The 12,302-nt window shown below is 31.7% G+C and overlaps 1 protein-coding gene and 2 long non-coding RNA genes across 3 annotated transcripts in view; 2 read left to right on the forward strand and 1 right to left on the reverse strand.

The window, feature by feature from the left end:
* LOC124897036 overlaps positions 1-2,586 on the reverse strand; it is a 7,162-nt gene extending 4,576 nt beyond the window's left edge. Inside the window, exons 1-2 of the long non-coding RNA XR_007053470.1 lie at positions 2,315-2,586; positions 1,556-1,695 (exon numbers count right to left, since the gene is read on the reverse strand). This is a non-coding gene — a long non-coding RNA (uncharacterized LOC124897036). The remainder of the gene's footprint in view (positions 1-1,555; positions 1,696-2,314) is intronic.
* Positions 2,587-3,889: 1,303 nt separating this feature from the next.
* LOC124897037 lies at positions 3,890-7,087 on the forward strand. Its single transcript, XM_047409181.1, has 2 exons — positions 3,890-4,120; positions 6,316-7,087. Exons 1-2 carry the CDS (start codon positions 4,068-4,070, stop codon positions 6,725-6,727), a joined length of 465 nt encoding a protein of 154 aa, XP_047265137.1. The 5' UTR covers positions 3,890-4,067; the 3' UTR covers positions 6,728-7,087.
* A 244-nt stretch (positions 7,088-7,331) lies between these two features.
* LOC107864139 lies at positions 7,332-9,742 on the forward strand. The gene is made up of 2 exons (XR_001672576.2): positions 7,332-7,569; positions 8,818-9,742. It is a non-coding gene; the product is annotated as an uncharacterized LOC107864139 (long non-coding RNA).
* Positions 9,743-12,302: the final 2,560 nt, after the last annotated feature.

Consider the following 12,302-nt stretch of genomic DNA (forward strand, 5'->3'; position numbering starts at 1 on the left):
GTATGTTTACGATCTTCATCATATAAAAAAGCAAGAATACGTTTTTGCATCACGAAATTACTATCCATCCAATGACAAGTAACGGTTAAATAATCATTTTTATTTACAGCACGACCAAGATCAGAAGTTAGGGACAATCTACATTGAATATTTTTTAACAATGTTGATAAATAAAAATAATATTGTGAATAGAGTCTAAAAATATCAAACCGACAAGTAGTTCTAGGAATACCATTAAACATAGGATTATAAATTGTTGTATATAACGAATAAAGGTATCAGAAGAAGGAAAACTAAAAGGCAAACAACCCACAGCTACCATTTTAGCTATTTCTTCCCTGTCCTTCAATTTATTATACTTCTTTGCTACACCGGTTGCTGGGTCCATTCTAATTTGCGTTGACCCACCAACATCCCCACCACCTTTTGCAATATTTAACTCTCTTTTGTGATCTTCAGCTATATGTCTCATTAACGTACCCGTACCCCCTTGCTTGCCTCCACTTCTATGCTTATATATTTGTTGACAAATATTGCATTGCACCTCAATATCTGATATACGTTCAAAAAATTGTCATGCAATACTAGTTCTTTTACGAGGTTTTGGGGCACTGGGAGGACGGGAAGGGAGATTAACTGATTCAGATCTAACGTTAGCATCTCCTACTGCGGGTGTCTCAACAATATTTTCATTATCTTCGTCTAAATTAACAGCATCTACTTCATTTTCTTCTTCTATACCGTAATTTTCCTGAGCTTCTACATAATCCATATCATGAGCACCTACACCTATTTCTTCCTCAAAAGGTGTACCAAGCGGTACCGGAGGCGAAGGCACACGGGTATATCTACTACTTGAACTAACTCTACCACTAGTAATTCTCTTTTTACTACCACTACCGCTTCCGGGACAAAAAATTTTAACACCTTTAGTAGCGAGGTTTCTTAATTTATCCATAATATAAATTAAATTAAACTAAAAATATTCAAAATACACAAATATAATAAAATTAAATATTAAACAATTAATACAATAAATAAAAATTAAACGTAAGAGATGGAACGACCATACCAAATTTTGGAAGTATCCGAAGATTGCGACTTTAGAAACGTCCGCTCGTACTTTGTAAACGAAAAATTAAAAAATTAAAGTGAACACTATAAGAAATTAAATATACTGAATATTTGTGAATTGAGAATTGAGATTTGAGAGAGAATGAGATTTGACAGAGTGAAAAATTGTGTGAAAAATGATTTGAAGTTGTAGGGTATTTATAGATTTTTTTTTGGGATTAAAAAATATTTTTAAAATTTTTTATTTTTTTAATAAATGGGCCCAAACAAGCCGTTTGGACCCAAAAACGACTATATAGCCGTTGGGCCAACGGCTAATTTGGCCTAAAATCCATATCTTTTTTTTTTTTAATTTTTCCAGGTCGGATCGGGCCGGTTAACCGGCAAGCCTGGACAGGACTTGATCCGGGCCAAATTAGCTGGACCCATTTTAAAAAAATAACCGGCCTGAGACCTGAAACTCTAAAACCCTAGGACTTACCGGACCGGGTCAATCCGAGCCGGATTAGGTACTAGGGCCGGATCGGGCCGGGTTGGGCCGGTCCACTTGACACCCCTAGCCAGAGGTGATTATTCCTCGAATCTTTGATTCAGTTCAAGGCTTGAGATTATTCGTTGCTTCTGTAAAATAGTAAACAAAAAATAATGTTAAAAATAAAAATAGTTTGAATATTATTTCAAGTCCACCAACTAATAAACAAATGCTCATCCGGTCCCATCTATAACCTATAGTTCTCTGATAAATTGAACTTATTTTATAATATTTGATATTTAAAATATAAGAACATTTTTTGTATTTACCTTAGAAGCTCCTAATTAGTAAATTGTATATTTTCAAAGAGACATATAGGAAAAATGATAGATAATTATATCATATTATTAAAATTATTAAATGGCTTTCTAGGAGGTGCACGAAGTAGCACAAAAATCTTAAAGACTAATACTATGAACCAAAGAAAATGAAAAGGTACCTTTTTATAGTTTTCTGATAAATTGACCTTATTTTATAATATTTGATATTTAAAATATAAGAACATGTTTTATATTTACCTTAGAAGCTCCCAATTAGTAAATTGTATATTTTCAAAGAGACATGTGGGAAAAATGAAAATAAGGATTGTTAGATAATTATATCATATTATTAAAATTATTAAATGGCTTTCAAGGAGCCTGCACGAAGTTGCACAAAAATCTTAAAGACTAATAATATGAACAAAAGACATTGAAAAAAAAAAGGTACCTTTTGACCTCTCATCAGGGCAAATGGGATCACATTTATTATTCTCACAGAAATCTTTGCCTCTGCCATTCTGCATGCATTCTTTTACACAACTGTCAAAGCACCCAGCCGTGGAGACATGCACAACTGACTACACATCATGCACATTAAAAATACTGTTACAAGCTTATTTGCCTTCATTTTTTCACGAAGGTTAATTTTTTTATTTTTTGTTTATAGATTTTGCTTTTTTTTTGGCTGATTTTCTTTGAGTTGTATTATTAGCCTTGAATGATTAGCTGAACATAATGATATTGTATATTTATAGGAGTTTTCAACATTTTAAGATTTGATGATACACCTAGCTTGAAGCAAGGAAAATTCATGGATTTCCTTATATTTTGGAAACTATGACATTTCCCTTGAATTAAGGTTTAATTTGCAAATTAAAAAGTCATGGAGACTTGTATTTCACAACAGGTGAAAACAAGTGTTCAATATTTCATATGTTATTCTTTGGAAACTATTCAAACACGTCATTCATTTTTTTAAACTTGTCCCTTATACAAAAAAATCTTTTTATTTATTACTTTTATCACATCAAAATAAATTTATTATTCTTTTTAATATAATCTTTATCATTAAATATCTACGTAAATACTAATAACCAAATTTAAAACTTAAAAAAATAATTTATCAAAATATTAATATATAGAAAACAACAAGTCAGATCATATAAGGCGGAATAGAGGGAGAAATAAATCTTCACCACCAAAAGAAAATCTAGGGGTTGACAAGGTTGCCCTTATTTATTTCTTTTTAGTTAGAGAAATTTAAATTTCTGTGATTTTACATGATCAATAGTTTTTCTAAGACAAAAGGTACTACTTCCCCTATCTCAAAATATCTTTAGTGTTTATGAGAGTTTTTAAAAATTATTTTATCCCTATTTATGTCTTAAGATATTATATTACTTCATTAAATGTTTACACTATTAAAATTTTTGTAATCTTCAAGAATAATTACTGTTAAGGATAAAATAAACAACATCAACAACAAATTTAGTGTAGTCTCACATAGTGGGGTATGAGGAGGGTAAGATGTACACAGTCTTTACCATAGGCTTCAAAGAAGTAGAGAGGCTATTTCTGATAGACCCTCAGCTCAGGACACAGGACTGTTAACGATAAAATAAAATAAATAAATAATTTTATCTTGACATTTGAAAACAACAAATAATTTGTAAACCTTTATTTTAAAAATCATGACGTATAATTTGAGTCACAAGAAATAGTAACTAATTTTAGTACAATCAGTTTTATTATTTTGCGGGAAATGATTTTAGTTTCTTTCATATACCAAATACAAATTACTTGTTAAAGGAGGTTATAGATACCTAGTCGCTGAGGATAGTAATTGTTGGACATATTGACGACAAAGGAATTGTTCATGTTGAATTACTCTATATATCTATATCTATATTAGATTAGAAGAGAAAATATTGAGGAACTTAGGGTGTGTTTGGTATGATGGAAAATGTTTTCTGAAAAATATTTTCTCATTTTTCTTTGTTTGGTTATATTAAAATATTCAGAAAATATTTTTCAAGAGGGTTTATTTTCTTTTATTTGTGGGAAAATGACTTCCCTGATCAGTCAAGGGAAGAAAATACAACGCTTTTACTCCACCCCCACCCCTCTTCTCCATCTCCATCTCCATCTCCATCTCAAACAAAATTGAGCTAGCATTACAACAAATTTCATTGCGGTTTTCAATGTTAGGGTTTTCTCCTGTCTCTCTATTCTCCCCATTGCAAGAGTTTCGAAGGTATGTTTCATAACTAATTCCTTCTACGATGCTTGGTCAAAAATTTCTTCAATTTTTTTTCTTTTGCTTGTTTGGGTTTCTGATTTGAGTTCAATTTTGTTCAAAAATTAAACTTTTTGTTTAACTTTCAATGAAAATTGATAAGTTATTGTGAGTTAATTGAGCAATTAGCAGTGGATTCAAGCTACTCTTAGGTACCGTATTTCTTTCTTTCCATTTATTTTTGTCCTCAACAATTTTTTCTTTCTTGGCTTTTTGATTCATCTTGTTGATATGAAAAAATTACTATTGGATATCCATGTTTGCTCTTTTTTCTAGTTTCTATGCTCTTTTTAAGAGATAAAGGGTCATGGGCTTCTTTTTTATCCAGTTCTTTGTACAGTTTTATGATAAAAATTAAAAATTTTGGGGATGATTTGTTTCAATAAAGGCTTGTAGATCTCTTTTAGCTGTTTCTTGATTTATACCTGGAATTTCAAGATAAAGTTTTCAAATTTGTACATTATGAATGGTAAATAAAGTCATAAAATTGCCTTGTGATTGTTTACCTGCACCATAGAAATATAGATAATAATCAACAACAATAACATACCAAGTTTAGTTCCACAACGCGGGGTTTGGGGAGGGTAGAGTGTACGCAAGAATGTTTGTGATTTTGATGTGTAAAAATCGCATTCAAGAAAGTTATGCATCTAGATCATACGGACCATTTATTTCCATTACCTAAGGATATGCAGGTAATCTACAAAATAGCAACTCAACTTGACTAAATAGGGGAAAATTATCTCTCCTTCTCAAATTAAATATTCTCGTTCTGCTGACCAACTAGTTGTTCTAAAAAGACATGACATTTTCCTCTAGTTAACGTTAGACCATAACAAGAACTTTATAGATCTTAGTGCTAAGATGAAGCTTTTGAAGGTTGTATATGGTCTCTATTTTTGCTGGGGTCATTAACTACACATTGAGCCAGACTTGGTGTATCGATCACGAAATAAAGTGCTTAGGGCCTTCCCCTCTGTTCGACAGTCTCCCTTGTCACCCAAAGGAAAATACATAATCACAGCTTCTTGTTTTTATCATATTGATTAGGTTCGTATGTGACCATGCTCTTGTTCACTGTTTTATAAAACCCCTCAGTTAAGGATTTAAATAACCATAGCTAGGTTGGGTTCCATATCCATATATTGTGCCATCTCTATTGTAGAACTCTTTGTGCTTGAAAGAGAGAAGATGATTCTTTGACTGTAGCTATTATTAAGTGTCCTGAATAGTGCAGTATATGTCATTCAACCCACAGAACAACCTGGAAAACAAGAAAGTCCATACATTTGTCTCATAACCACAAATAAAAAGAGCTGCAAAATGGCAAAAAATAAAGAATTCAAGAAATAATCTTTAACATTTACCATCCCACTTAATCTTTTTAAATTTATTTACTAGTGAAAAATTGAATCTGTATGATCATTTCATAACTAATATAACCAAATCTCAATACAACATAGACATAAGTGATTTCTATTCATCCATCTAAGTCTTGATGAACCGAGTTACTAGTTATCTAAATAAGAGTTTGCGCTAGCCCAAACACCACGATTATAAAATAAAAAAACTATAGAAGAATATTTGGTTGCATTGTTTTTCATAAAAGATTCTTCACCTTTGTTGAGCATTTGATGAAGGTGGAGGTTTGGAATAGGCCAAGAATGCCTTATCCATGAATCCCAGGAAAAGGAATTGTTAGAAACAAATGTCTCTTAAAAGTATGGAAAAGTATGGCCTGAAAATTTGAACTAGGAATGACTCTTAAAAAGTTGAATATTCCTTCTTATATAACTCTACTTTTTTTCTCCCCTTTCATTAATGGAACATTTGATTCTGTTGGTTTGAAAGAGCTGCAAAATGCTGGCAAAGCTGGTCTAGTTAACAGCTTCTTCAAATGGCTCCTTTAAGCTAACACTTAAATTTTTGCTTAGTGTCTCCATATGTTGAGGGAATTTGTATAGAGAGAGAATTGTTTGCTATTAGCTTTTGTACACGTCTCACTTTACTATTATCTGATTGAAAATGTGTATTGCATTTTCTTAATTAAATACGTAAGGCTATTTCTTCTTGTAACGGTCTGTTTATGTTACATTAATCTATTAGAATCAAATAAATTTGAGATCAAATTTTCTCTAACCTTTGTATTGTAGGTATATTCCAATCATGACAAGTTCATCAACAAAAAAAATTAAAATGTTTGACGAAATGTCTCTTGTGTGTGAAAAAGATCGGGCTAGGGAAGATTGTGCTAAATCATTTGAAGATATAGATTTTGATAGTTTTTCTGAGAAAGATAATGATAATGACCTTGAAGGACCATCCATCGAAAAGGATGTGCAAGTAATCGAAGCTTCTCACGTTAAGGCAAGTAGTAAAAGAAAACGTTCTTTTGAGGTGCAAGATGTCGTAGGTGATATATCAATAAAGTTTGTAGAAGTGGCAACGGCAATCAGTAGAATGGTTGATAGTCGTCTAGCTGTGACAAAGTTGCATGAAGAAGTTATGGCAATGGAAGGTTATAATGAAGAGTTTCCCAGTGATGCTTTTGATTATTTGGTGTAAAGCGACACTTTAGCTAAGGCATTCATGATCAAAAATTAAAATATTCGTAAGATGTGGTTGGAACGATTCAAGCAACAACAATAGTGACACCTATTGGTTGGGTTAGCTTCATAGGATTTGGAAGCAACTATTATTCGCACGCTTTTGTTTTTGATAATGTATCATGTATTTGCTTTCAAACTTCTCTCTTTTCTTTTATTTTTGATAATGTATCGTGTATTTGCTTCCAAACTTTTCTCTTTTGTGCATTTATGAGAATTGATTAGGAAGCTTGAATTATGTAAGTAATAGTTGCTTAAATTTTAGCGTCTTGTAATATTTTGATACTCAATATTAATATTATTTGCTATGCTTAAATTAGTTCCGACAGGATGTTGAGTTATCTGATATACTAGTTAATTGTTTAGTAATATTTTTCAAAAAATATTTTTTTCTCTCACCAATCAAACAACTAAAAACATTTTTTAGAAATTCACCAACCAAATACCATAAAATATTTTCCACCCACCAACCAAACATGAGAAAATAATAGAAAATCAACTTATTTTCAATGAAAAACATTTTCCATCATACCAAACACACCCTTATAGTCGTTCGAGGGTATTTTCGAAATTTTGCTATTCTGTGGCCTATCTATTCAACAACACGTGATTGTACTAGATATTTCTTGCACACCGCCTGTGTATGCCGTATCATTTCTTTGTCATCTGTATGCCATATCATTCCTCTTTTTTCTTCTCAATTTCTCATCATCTTCATCCGGCTATTTCCTAATTAGCAGATTTTCCATTTTGGGTTGTTGATATTACTACTCAGTTGAGGGTTTCTTCTGTCGCTATCAGGTGAGTAAAAATATTTTACACTGCTGCTTTTAACCTTCCATGGAATAATAGATATTTTACAATTTTTGAAATGATTATAGAATAAAATTTTGGGATGAAATGTCTAACTGGCGATGATGGCTGAAATTAAAAACTAGTTGGAACAAACTATTATTTTATTATGTAACAAAAATGGAAAGATCAATAATTTCAATAGGTTAATTTATAGCGAACCCACTGGTAAATTTTCCTGTTTTTTCTATTATCCTTATAAAATATTCTTGAGTTTTAGGTTGATGTGTATGTTGTTTTCTATGCTCTCTGAATTGGGGTTTTCTTGAGTTTTATCAATTGGGTTTTTCTTCTTTGTGCTACTATTAGATGTTGAGGTATTTTTTTCTTCATTAATTGATGAAATTCTTAATTAATAGCCAACCTCACAGGTAAATTTTTCTGTTTTTCCTATTATCCTTGCAAAATATTCTTGAGTTTTAGTTTTATGTGTGTTATTTTCTGTGTTTTTTGAATTGGATCTTCCTTGAGTTTTTTCCTCTTTTGGATACTATTAGATGTTGAGATATTTTTTTCTCAATTAGTTGGTGAAATTATCAAATTTATTTATTGATGGGTCCTCTACAAATAAGGAACGAACTTGTGTTCTGCTATGACTATAAACAAAGCACAAGGTCAAATTTTAGATTTTGTTGAAATTTATCTACGAGAATCTGTATTTTCGCATGGTCATTTTTATGTTGCCTTATCCAGAGCAAAGAATTCAAATTGTGTGAAGTTACTCGTTCGACCATCTACAACAACTAGTCATGATGATCATTCTACATCTAACATAGTATATGATGAAATCATTCAGAAGGCTATCGCGTAATATTTTTGCTGCGTATCAAAATATTTTTATTCCTAACATTCAATTTACATTTGGATACCTTCTTGACTAAAATGGACATAAGAGACATAGATACGTCAATGTTGTTGAGTTATGGGTTGTTTATTACTACTTATAAATGAAAGTGGACAACATCTTAGAGGCAAACACAATAACTGAATTTTAAAAACATGGTGTTGCTTTACATTTAATTTTCGAGTGAGTGATGACTTCGAACTTTAAACATTACTACTGAAGTAATCCCACGCCTGCTTTCATGTATGTACTAATTTTTTCAAGTAACTGTGATTTAACCCGCTTTCCAAGCTTATATTTTCTTTTTGATGAATTAGTTTTTCACCTTCTCTACCTTATATCTTATATAACAGATATCAATCTTATGGTCAAAGATTACCATAATGCACCTCAGATAACTGGATACTTTATACTGATTTTTCAAGTTGTATCACTCAATTCTTATACACACTTACAAATACTACCCTATTTAGCTAGAAACTATGACTGCTCAATGTCTTAACTGGTGCTGCAACACTGGTTGCTACAGTAACCTTGAAATTGATACCTGTTGAAAAGAAGAATAACAAGCATCACAATATTACAATTTGCTGCCAAGTGGTCCAGAACTTGCTAAAAGAAGGGAAGAGCCAACGTAATACGAAATCCACTTTTTTCAATTCAGAAATCAATGTCATGGCTCTACTGTTTTCACATTGAGTATCATTTGCAAATGAGGAGATGTCAAAGGAAAAGATCCTTCTACACATTGGGTAGTGCTTTTCATTTTGATTAATTTGTATTGTGATTGTTGCCATATGTGCTTCCCTCTTTTGGACTGTTTGGCAGGTACCAGTTAGTTTCAGGGTCTATCGAGGTGAGGTTTGTGTACGTTCTACCTTCCCAAGACCCAACTTGTGGGATTACACTGGAATGTTGTTGTTGTTGTTGTGAAAAAAGGATTTCGATATGAAAACATAATTTTCGCTCTAGATATGCAATTAGTGATTGGATATGCCTTATCACGTGATCTTGAGATTTTAACATCATTAATTTTTGTATTCTGTTAGAGAATGAAGAGCCATTGAACTTTTTTTAGGATTACAAAGAAGCATTATGTCTAACCATTTGGTCTTTTTCCTTGAACATCCACTTCTTAAAAATAAGTTATCACATTAGGGGAGGGGGAGGGGGAAAGGAATGCTAATGCTACTGATGGGTTTGAACCTTTCACCTCAACCGTGAAAGTAAGGGAGCTCACCAAGTGAGCCAGCCAAATCTACTTCAATTTATATATATATAAAAAAAAAAAAAAAAAAAAAAAAAAGGGCATCTCGGTGCACTAAAGCTCCCACTATACGCAGGATCCGGGGAAGGGCCTTACCACAAGGGTGTATCCTACTTCAATTTATATTCCATCAATTATTTCATGTTTTTTTATGAGGTGCAGAAGTGTATATTCTGATTTTGTTAAGTGAATGGATAGTATGCGTTATGTTTCAAGTTTGTTAGATGCTTTGACAGAAGGATATGTCGTCATATTTCTTTGATATAGACTATATCATGAAATTTTCCAAAATCACCCTTGCCCTTCGCAAAATGAGTTTTGAAACAATAAAACATTTTTCAGTATTTTTCTACGTAAATGCGTGTACATACCACTATGGTGCCCATATCCCACTATGTCGGTATTGACCAACTTCGACTCCCGCTATATTTGAAATTTTCTTGCTATAGCAACGCAGTCATAGCAACATGCTACCTGCTATAACAGATGTGGCAAGGCAAGGCAGAAACTCAGGATTGCTTTCAGTTTTGCATTTTTTGCAACTTATTCTCAAACCTTGACTTTTTAGACTAAATTTTTTACGTTAAGTTTGAGATTGAGAGTTCTACAAATCCAAATTCACTTTTAAAAGGTCCTATGAATTCCATATTATCTTAGCTAACATAAAATCATTTTAAATCTTTTCACATCTACCTAATTCATTCCTGGATTATCGTAGATCATACCTTACTCAAATTTTAGCTAAGGTTAGTCTAACCTGAAATTTCTAACTTTCAATTCAAGAAAAATTGTAGCCTAATTTTTTGTACACTAGACTTCTCCGTAACGATGAAAGGGACATTATATAATATATATATATATAAATTTGTTTTATTTTGTTTAAATCGGTTTAGTGTTGGTATTGAGTATTTGGATTAGATGATTCTCTAATTGGTGGGTTAGTGTAGGTGCTACTCGCAATGAGGTTTGGGTGATGACAATTTGATGATAGTTTGGATGTGCTTCAATATTACTTTGGCCAAAGGCTAATAAAAGCTGCTATTTCATCTTAACTTGTTTCATTCTACCTAGTCTTTTAGTTGTTTGCTTCCTTTTTGGTTATTTGGATTTTGGTAAGTCTTTATTATTTGATTGTAATTTATGTTATTAGGCACTGGACACTCTACCTAGTTGTATATTGACTAATAATAACGTAAGAATTATCACGCAAAATACTCTAAATTATGAAAGATTAATATAAAAAAGTATAAAATTCATTCAATATTTGAAGGATATTATGGGTCAATTACATATTGTTATTTGTACCTTTTTAATAAAATATGACTTTGGACAATAACTCACAGAAGACAATAATATTTAATTAAAAAAGTTAAACCAAAGTGTAATTTTTATTTAGTTTATACAAAAAAATGGCAGCTGAAAGATAAGTAATGAATGAATTGATTATAAAATGAATTCCACTGCTTTGTTCTTTGTATTGTCTTATCTTCCGCCAGAGGTGATTCCTCGAATCTTTTATTCATTTCAAGGCTCGAGATTATTCGTTTGTTCTGTAAAATAGAAAACAAAAAATTATGTTAAAAATAAAAATAGTTTGAATAGTATTTCAAGTCCACCAACTAATAAACAAATGCTCATCCGGTCCCAACTGTAACCAATAGTTTTCTGATAAATTGAACTTATTTATAATATTTGATATTTAAAATATAAGAACATTTTTTATATTTACCTTAGAAGCTCCCAATTAGTAAATTGTATATTTTCAAAGATACATATAGGAAAAATGAAAATAAAGGTTGTTAGATAATTATATCACATTATTAAAATTATTAAATGGCTTTCTAGGAGATGCACGAATTTGTACGAAAATTTTATAGACTAATAATATGAACCAAAGACATTTAAAAAAAAAAAGGTACCTTTTGACCTCTCATCAGGGCAAATGGGATCACATATATTATTCTCACAGATATCTTTGCCTCTTCCATTCTGCATGCATTCATTTACACAACTGTCAAAGCACCCAGCCATTGAAACATGCACAACTGACAACACAATCATGCACATTAGAAATACTGTTACAAGCTTATTTGCCTTCATTTTTTCACGAAGGTTAATTTATTATTTTTTGTTTATAGATTTTGCTTTTTTTTTTGGCTGATTTTCTTTGAGTTGTTTTATTAGCCTTGAATGATTAGCTGAACATAATAATATTGTATATTTATAGGAGTTTTCAACATTTTAGATTTGAGGATACACCTTTTGAAGCAAGGAAAATTTATGGATTTCCTTATATTTTGGAAACCATAACATTTCCCTTGAATTAAGGTTTAATTTGCGAACTAAAAAGTCATGAGACTTGTATTTCATAACACGAGAAAACAAGCGTACAATATTTCATATAAGGGTGTCAAGTGGGCTGGGTCGGGTCAACCCGGAATTGGCCAGTGAGATTTAGCCGGGTTGTGGGCTGGTTCAGATTCGGGCTTGGTTAAACGGATCGGTTTGGTTTCGGGCCCAACAGTAAAAATTTTAAAAACAATCCTGAACCGGCCCACTTAACTCAACCCG

The sequence above is a fragment of the Capsicum annuum genome, chromosome 3 (assembly GCF_002878395.1).
Source record: "Capsicum annuum cultivar UCD-10X-F1 chromosome 3, UCD10Xv1.1, whole genome shotgun sequence".
NCBI classification, from domain to species: Eukaryota; Viridiplantae; Streptophyta; class Magnoliopsida; order Solanales; family Solanaceae; genus Capsicum; species Capsicum annuum.